This window comes from Myotis brandtii, unplaced genomic scaffold, assembly GCF_000412655.1.
Source record: "Myotis brandtii unplaced genomic scaffold, ASM41265v1 scaffold923, whole genome shotgun sequence".
Lineage (NCBI taxonomy): Eukaryota > Metazoa > Chordata > Mammalia > Chiroptera > Vespertilionidae > Myotis > Myotis brandtii.
This window is the reverse complement of record NW_005371804.1, coordinates 82,953-91,936: the sequence shown is the minus strand read 5'-3', so window position 1 is coordinate 91,936 and position 8,984 is coordinate 82,953. Positions and strand designations below refer to the sequence as shown.

The 8,984-nt window shown below is 45.3% G+C and overlaps 2 protein-coding genes and 2 pseudogenes across 2 annotated transcripts in view; 2 read left to right on the top strand and 2 right to left on the bottom strand.

The window, feature by feature from the left end:
* B3GALT5 (UDP-Gal:betaGlcNAc beta 1,3-galactosyltransferase, polypeptide 5) overlaps nucleotides 1-8,984 on the bottom strand; it is an 81,843-nt gene that overhangs the window by 28,319 nt on the left and 44,540 nt on the right. The window lies entirely within an intron of this gene.
* Nucleotides 1,461-3,032, top strand: LOC102254483 (annotated as a pseudogene).
* LOC106724673 (mitochondrial import inner membrane translocase subunit Tim9-like) lies at nucleotides 3,263-5,855 on the top strand. The gene is made up of 2 exons (XM_014532919.1): nucleotides 3,263-3,543; nucleotides 5,616-5,855. The coding sequence occupies exons 1-2, from the start codon at nucleotides 3,514-3,516 to the stop codon at nucleotides 5,853-5,855; spliced, it is 270 nt and encodes an 89-aa protein (XP_014388405.1). The 5' UTR covers nucleotides 3,263-3,513.
* LOC102254180 lies at nucleotides 6,357-8,632 on the bottom strand (annotated as a pseudogene).

The following is an 8,984-nucleotide window of genomic DNA, read 5'->3' as shown; positions in this document are numbered from 1 at the left end:
AAAATAAAAATAAATAAATAAATAAATAAAAAATAAATAAATGCAGTTCCTCATATGTGACCCAACCATAAAATTATTTTCGTTGCTACTTCATAACTGTCATGTTGCTACTGTTATGAATCGTAATGTAAATATCTGATATGCAGGATGGTCTTAGACGACCCCTGTGAACGGGGCGTTTGACCGCCAAAGGGGTCGCGACCCACAGGTTGAGAACCGCTGCCTTAGGAGAACCGGATGAAGTAGGTACTCTTCCAATCCCCGTTTCACAGATGAGGAAACGGAGGCACAGAGAAGCTAAGAGGCATGATGAGTAGTGAGATCGATGAGATGATGCCATTGGGACCCCAGCTTTCTCTGGCAGGAAAAATATGCATATACTTATCTACAAAAATATACACGGATATTTTTTAAGAGTCAGGATCATCTAATTCAGGGATGTCAACCCTGTCTGGAAATTTTGAAACTCCCCAATGCTCAGGCCCCACCCCAGGCCGAATGAGTCAGACTTCTTTTCCTTACTCTCACATGTCCAATCGCTTCAGAACAATGCCTTGCCTGAGTTTCCTGTGGCTAGCATGTGAGCCTTCTTGGGCAAAGATGAAATGAGCTAATGTGGGGGACGGGGGAAGAAGCCCCAAATATTTAAGGAAGTGGAGTGCCACAGCTCAACAGATACAGAGTCTGGTGCTGCCCCTGCTCTTGTCCCGGCTACCTCAGGGCCCTGCTCCCTGGGGACAGACTGGTGGCTCACACTGCCACCTCCGGGGTAGGCTCTCAGACAGTATTCTGAGGTCCCAGGAAGCTGGCCCACTTAAATGTTCACGGTCCATGAGAAAGGCATGTAAGAAACCATGGCACTCCCTTTTCAAAAAGCGTGGAGCCCTGGCCGTTGTGGCTCAGCGGTTAGAGCATCTGCCTGGGCACTGAAGGGCCTCAGGTTCGATTCCTGGTCAAGAGCACCTACCTACCTGGGTTGCAGGTCCAATCCCTCATATGGGAGGCAACCAATGGATGTGTCTCTCTCTCCCCCCTCCCTCCCATCCACTCTCTCTAAAAATGAATGGAAAAAATATCTTCCGGTGGGGATTAATAAAAAAAAAAAGAGTTGGAGAAATACACGGACATTGATGAAGATGGAATTCTTGGCAAACTCTCCGAAGAGGAACTGAAACACTTGGAAAATGTTCCTGATGACCTAGACCACCACCCCCACCGCCCCGAGTGCCCTGCCACCAGCTGGATTCCAACAGAAACAGCAGACAGGGAGCAGCCACCAGCCCATCTGACCCTGAGCACCTCCCTTGGACTAGGGAGACAGGGAAGACCCTGCCCTTCCCCGGAGAAAAGAAAGGGAGAAAAACTGCTTCACCAGAGGAAGCGATAAAGGAGAAAGCGTGACCCTGGATCCAGAACCGGGAGAAACTTTGGCCAGAGCCTCTGACACTGAGCTCTACACAATGTGCTCAGTAATGCAGAGTTTGGTGAAGAAACATCCCATATCAAGGGCCTGGAAGACTTGTGGTCAAAGGTGATAGGTCAAGCCTGTGTTTGAGCGACCACCCAACCCCACAGAGGTGGAAGTAAGGCTGCAGCTGGAAGTAGGCTGTGGGAGGTCCCCTGCCAGGAAAGGCGCTGTGGCTTTCTTTTAAGTTATGTTGACTGAACCCAAGGCTTGGGCATAACCCTACCTTGGGGGCATTTCTGGCCAAAAGGTGAGAATGCCTTCAGCTCAACTCTTCAAAGCCCTGGTGCGGGGAATGGGTTTTTATTATGTAAATCCAGTCAAGCACTGGAAATACCTCCCTTACCTTGAGTTTTAGTGAAACCTCCTGATTTTCAGGGAATTGGGACTATAAAATAAACACGCTGCTTTGGGACTTGGTCTCTCTGCCTCTCCACCAGAAGAGGACAGAAGCCCACCCAGGCCCAGCTTTCCTTTCTATTTCTGCTTCTATCTTTCATTTTCTCAATCCCCAAAGCGCCTCCACTTGAAGGAACAGGTCCAAGCTCTCTTTCCCGTGTGGGATGCAGAAAAGTGAGCCCCACGCCCCGGCACAGCCGGCCATCCCAGCCTCCAAGAAGCCAATCTCCGCAGCAGGACACTCCAGTTCCGACCCTCAAGGAACTGGCAGATGCTCTGGAGACCAACATGCATGTAACTCGCAGCCTGCAGCAATGGCCCTGGGGCAATCACTGTTGCAGATACTCTGAAAGTAAACAAGACCTAGGAAAGTCCAAACATAGAACCCCATTTTCTAACAGGAACTCGGATCCCGGCCCTGTAGAGGCACTAAGAGAAAATGACTCCTTGACCCAAACCAAGATGGACAGCCAGGGACAGCAGTTGGAACAGCCGTAGAGATGGACATTGCCCAGATGCTCCCGGAGAATTCGGGATCCTTGAATTTGGATATCGGTTTACCAAGCAAGGGCTACGAGCAAGGAGGCGGCTGCCCTCACAGAGAGTAATTGTTGTAATGTACCCCACGAATCACAGAAGGACGCCTCAAGTCGAATTAAAGAGTCACATTTATTGCAATCCGGGACTATGAGGGGCCATTCCCAAATCTCATAGTAATAAGATGGTGGCAAAACCAGACTTATATAGGCAAAAATCACAAAGGTATTGATTACATCCCAGGGTTTGGAATGAGGCACCTGGCTCGCAAAAAAAGCAGATTACAGAAGCAGAATTAAGCATGTTAATTACAGTTTCGGGTCTCGGGGTCACTGAATTGACAGAAACACCTTATGAATTGACAGAAACACCTTATCTAGAGCCCTCGGGTCTTGAGACCACTGGGTTGCCAGGAACTCATTATCTAGAGACATCGAGGTAATTTAGAGTAATTGCGCTGTCCTGGCCTTGGGACCACTGAGTCAGCTGGAACGCACCACCTGTGGCCACTAAAACAATTTAGGGCAATTGTGCTGTCCTGTTTCCAGGTACAGAAGAATGTGCTCTCTAAGACCAGTATGACCCCAACCCGTGGGATATTCACATTATCATCAATAAGGCATTTAATTGAATGGGATGACTTATACAATTCAGAAAATCAAAATAACCTGTCCATTGTTAAACAAAGCAAATAGGTACCATACTTCATAATGACCTGTTTTGTGAAAAGTGAGTTGAAGGAGACCAAGGGTCAATTTCCACAAGAGGCGAAGTTTCACCCTGGCAGCCATTATTTATTTATTTTTAAATATATTTTATTGATTTTTTTTTTACAGAGAGAAAGGGAGAGGGATAGAGAGTTAGAAACATCGATGAGGTGTTCTGCATCCAGCGGCGGCGGCACCGGCCATGACCCCGATCCTCTGCCCCCGGACTCGACTAGCAGCGCAGCCCCCCCAGCCTCCTACTGTTGTCGGAAGCAAGAGCCTGTGCTTAAATAAGAAATAAGGCCTCATTGGAGACATTCAAGCAGAAGTTGGACAACTACTTTTCCAGAACAGAAAGGAAACTCATGCATCAGAAAAGGTGACTAATAAAGGTCCCGAAAGAATATGGCTGCACAAATTCCAGAATCTGATCAGATAAAACAGTTTATTTGTTTTTTTTTGTTTGTTTGTTGTTTGTTTTTTTTGTTTGTTTGTTTTTTTGTTTTTTTTGTTTTTTTTTTTTTTAAAACCTTGTGTTTACTTATTAAGGGAAATGGTCTGTGCAATACAATTCCAGGGTAATAAAAAGCCTGTAAGGTATTTGGTATAGTTGTTTTTTTTTTGTTTGTTTTTTTTTTAAATCTTTATTGTTCAGATTACATTTGTTCCTCTTCCCCCCCCCCCATAACTCCTCTCCTCCCAGTTCCCGCCCCACCCACTGTCCTCCCTCCCCACCCACTGTCCTCACCCATAGGTGCATGATTTTTGTCCAGTCTCTTCCCGCATCTCCCATTCCCCTTTCCCCCCCAAGAATAGTCAGTCCATTCCCTTTCTATGTCCCTGATTCATTATAATCACCAGTTCATTCTGTAAATCAGATTATTTATTCACTTGATTCTTAGATTCACTTGTTGATAGATGCATGTTTGTTGTTCACAATTTGTATCTTTACCTTTTTCTTCTTCCTCTTCTTAAAGGATACCTTTCAGCATTTCGTATAATACTGGTTTAGTGGTGATGAACTCCTTTAGCTTTTCCTTATCTGTGAAGCTCTTTATCTGACCTTCAATTCTGAATGATAGCTTTGCTGGATAAAGTAATCTTGGTTGTAGGTTCTTGGTATTCATCACTTTGAATATTTCTTGCCATTCCCTTCTGGCCTGCCAAGTTTCTGTTGAGAAATCAGCTGACAGTCGTATGGGTATTCCCTTGTAGGTAATTGAGTCTCTTTCTCTTGCTGCTTTTAAGATTCTCTCTTTGTCTTTTGCTCTTGGCATTTTAATTATGATGTGTCTTGGTGTGGTCCTCTTTGGATTCCTTTTGTTTGGGGTTCTCTGCGCTTCTTGGACCTGTAAGTCCATTTCTTTCACCAGGTGGGGGAAGTTTTCTGCCATTATTTCTTCAAATAGGTTTTCAATATCTTGCTGTCTCTCATCTTCTGGCACCCCTATTATTCTGATGTTGGTACGCTTGAAGCTGTCCCAGAGGCTCCTTACACTATCTTCGTATTTTCGGATTCTTTTTTCATTTTGCTTTTCCGGTTGGGTGTTTTTTGCTTCTTCGCATTTCAAATCTTTGACTTGATTCTTGCGCTCCTCTGGTCTGCTATTGGGTGTCTGTATAATATTCTTTATTTCAGTCCGTGTATGCTTAATTTCTAGTTGGTTCTTTATCATAGCATCGAGGGTCTCATTAGTTTTCGTGACTCTCTCCTCAAGTTTATTGACAGCTTCTAGCACATTTTTGCAAGCCCTCAAAATTGCGATTTTTAGCTCTATATCCTCCATTTCTGTCATGTTTTTTTGTCTCCGCATTTTTTATGCTTTCTTGGTGCACCCCCTAGTGGTCTTTGTGCGCAGTCTTGTTCTAGTTGAGCCTTGATTGTTGTAGTTAATACTAGAGGGATTTGACCACCAGGCCGACTGGCTGTGTGAATCAGCTGTGTCTGCCGCGGAAAACTTCTGTCCTCTGGGGAGGTGCTAATCTAGCCTTTGCCTGAGGCGATCCGGCAAATGGCTCTGCGCAGGGCTTGGGCGGGGCGGGCTCAACAGGGCGGGCGGAGGGAGCCGTTATGGTGCCCTCAGTCCTGTTCCCAGAGGCTCTGCTTCTCAGAACCCCCGGAACCGCTGCAAACCTCGGAGGGAAAGCTGCCTTCCAACTGATGCCAGACACTCCCGCTTCTCCCGTTTGGGTCCGAGTCCCCAGCGATTCGCCCGTATCTGGAGCTCAGAGTCTGAGACTCCCCCCTGACCGAAAACGACAACCGCGCTCTCAGCCACCAGCCCGCTTTGCGCGCGCACCTCCGCACCTGAGTTTTTTCCACACTGCGCCTCCTCTGAGCCTCGGTGTGCTGTTATTTTTCCTTCTAGTTGAAGAGTCTCTCCTCAGCCAGCCTTCCTGTGGTTCTGGGTGATGTCCGTTCCGTCTTTTAGTTGTATTTTTGAAGTGGTTGTTTGCGGCAGCAGTCTCCGGTGTTTACCTATGCCGCCATCTTGGTGGAGTCCCAGATAAAACAGTTTAAAGAATTTCTTGGAACCTACAATAAACTTACAGAAACCTGCTTTTTGGACTGTGTTAAAGACTTCACAACAAGAGAAGTAAAACCTGAAGAGACCACCTGTTCAGAACATTGCTTACATAAATATTTAAAAACGACGCAAAGAATATCCATGAGATTTCAGGAATATCATATTCAGCAGAATGAAGCCCTGGCAGCCAAAGCAGGACTCCTTGGCCAGCCACGATAGAGACGTCCTGAGGGGTGGACTTTCCCTGAAAGGCTGCCAATAGCTTTGCACTGGAAGTGAGGATTCATCTGATAGAATCCCCTGAAAGCAGCAGCCACCATGTTAACCATCTGTCATGACTGGCAAATGGAAACCACTGGAGAAACGAAATTGCTATTTACCAGGGATAATCAAAATAGAAGGTCTTATTGTCCAATCAACATGTAAGACGCAACATTTGTTGAGGCCTTATGATTCAGGAGCTTAGTCACTTTAACTCTCTATCCCTCTCCCTTCCTCTCTGTAAAAAATCAATAAAATATATTTAAAAAAAAAAAAAAAAAAAGAAAAAAGAAACATCGATGAGAGAGAAACATCGATCAGCTGCCTCCTGCACACTCCCCACTGGTTATGTGCCCGCAACCAAGGTACATGCCCTTGACCATAATTGAACCTGGGACCCTTCAGTCCTCAGGCCGATGCTCTATCCACTGAACAAACCCGTTAGGGCCCGGCGGCCATTTAAAAAGGAACAAAAACTCTTCTTCTGAAACGGGAACAAAGGGTCTGGTGCCGGTGGCTGTCAGAGTCAAATAAGTAGAGCGCAGTTGAATCTTTGTGGTGCGTTTCACTGTCCGCATGGCCGGCGATCAGAGAGGGCGACAGGCCTAACTCCTTGAGAAAATCGCCCTGACACCTCCTCCCAAGCTAGCTGTACAGATAGGTTGGGGGGGGCGGGGAGGGGAATCTAAAATACATGAGTTTCAAAAATAAATAAATAAATAAAATAAAATACATGAGTTCCCAGGGTCTTCTTTCTGTCCTGGTCCTTGTAAAATTAGCACCAGATGCTGTAAAGATCAGCCCTGAGACGCTGTCTCCTTTCACACAGGGCCTGTCCCTAAGCTTCTTTCTGAGTGATGGGCCATTTGGGCTCCAAAGCTTTTTTTTTTCTTTTTTTTTTTTTTTTTTTTTTTTTCACAAGAAGCCATAACTTTACTAATGATAGAAGCAGTACAAATGTCAACCCAAGCTGCGGTAACTCTTTCGAAACACCAAAAAAAGGTCCTCCTTTTAAGCCCGGCTGGCATGGCTCAGTGGCTAAGTGTTGACACATAAACCAAGAAGTCACCGATTGGATTCCCAGTCAGGGCACATGCCTAGGTTGCAGGCTCGATCCCCAGTAGGGAGCGTGCAAGAGGCAGCCGAACAATGTTTCCATCTCTCTACCCCACTCCCTTCCTCTCTCTAAAATCAATCAAGAGATTTACGAGGTGGCTGCAAACTGCTGTTCAACTTAGTTTTCCTATTCCACTTGTCCCGGAATTTTCCTAGCTTCTTACTGTTCTATACACATCCACTGTTAAGTTTCTTGTGTATCCTTGCCAGCTCTTTTTAGGTACATTGCTCTCTGTGGGTATATCTCCCCTTTTAAAAAAAACAATGGAGGGGAGCAACTCATGGTCCTGCATCTTTGTTTTATTCACATTAAAATCTACATTAGCACAAAAAGTAAGTAAATAAATAAATAAATAAATAAAATCTATAAAGTTTTTTTTTTACGGCCCCTCTTTTGCCCTAGCCAGTTTGGCTCAGTGGATAGAGTATTGGCCTGTGGACTGAAGGGTCCCAGGTTCGATTCCGGTCAAGGGCACATATCTGAGTTGGCTTGATCCCTAGCAAGGGGCGTGCAGAAAGCAGCCAGTCAATGATTCTCTCATCATTGATGTTTCTCTCTCTCTCTCCTCCTCTCCCTTCTTCTCTGAAATCAACAAAAATATATATTTTTTAAAAAGGTCCCTCTTTTTAGATGGTTATATTGTTAATTCCATAATAACATTTTTTAAAATATATTTTATTGAGGAAGGGAGAGAGATAGAGAGTTAGAAACATCGATCAGCTGCCTCCTGCACACCTCCCACTGGGGATGTGCTGCAACCAAGGTACATGCCCTTGACCGGAATCGAACCTGGGACCTTTCAGTCCGCAGGCCGACGCTCTATCCACTGAGCCAAACCGGTTTCGGCATAATTCCATAATAACATTTACAGTAATATCATCACTGCAGTTCTTCAAGGCTCAGACTGCCTCTGCTCTTGACACACTTGCTTGTGACATGACCCATTCCATGTCCTTAACCTCCACACCTGTGTCATCAGCCTTTTCCTCTTCTCCCTCCTCTTGGACAGTTGGAGCCTATGTTTTCTTGAATATATGAGACAGCTTCACCTTGAACTCTGAATTTCTCAGCAGCTGCCAGCTGAGCTTGCTGAGATAAATCCTCAATCTTGGCTTCCCCAAAACATATGTAGGTGTCTAAATCTGGGCTCTTTCAGACATCTGGTTTTGTGATGACAAAGGATATTCTAAGATTTCCATACAGTGACTCTGGGAATTCCTGGAACCTGTCCTAGACCCAGTGTGGACATAGCCTTCTGTGCCTTCTTATGACTAAGCTCTGTTTTGCTTTACTGACTGGTTCTTCATTGATTTCAGCTGCTGCTTGTTGTGGGATTGCCTATGTGGAACCTGTTCCCTGAGTTCTGATACTGATTCATTGCTGTCCGATCCTGTTCCAGACCCTGGCTCAGCCTGGGCTGTGGCAACTCCAGCTCTGTCACAGGGCCGGTTTGTGTGGCTTCACTGGGCATTTTGTGCGGGGCAAGGCTGCTTATCTTTACAACTCTATTTGATTTCCTTATAGCAGGCCCTCTGCACTTTCCCCAGGTGTGTGAGGAAACCTCTTATCCATAGTTCATAAGGTGAGTAATTATTAAACTGTTTTTATTCCTGTCACTTCCCCATTGGGACTGTTTTATCAAAGGCTTTTCATTTATCTTAACCATACAACTAATATTTTTTTATTTTATTAGCACTAATTTATTTTGGATTTTTAAAATATCTACCATTGTTTTATTTGTTCATGGGCACCTCTGGCAACTTGTACCAGTGGACATATGCAGATCTTAGTGGGTGACAATAGAAAATTATTAACTACTGCCTTGCTGGAGTGTCAACCTATGAACCAGGAAGTCATGGTTCCATTCCTGGTCAGGGTACATGCCCGGGTTGCAGGCTCAATCCCTAGTGTAGGGCGTGCAGGAGGCAGCCAATCATTAATGTTTCTCTCTCTCTCTCTCTCTCTCTCTC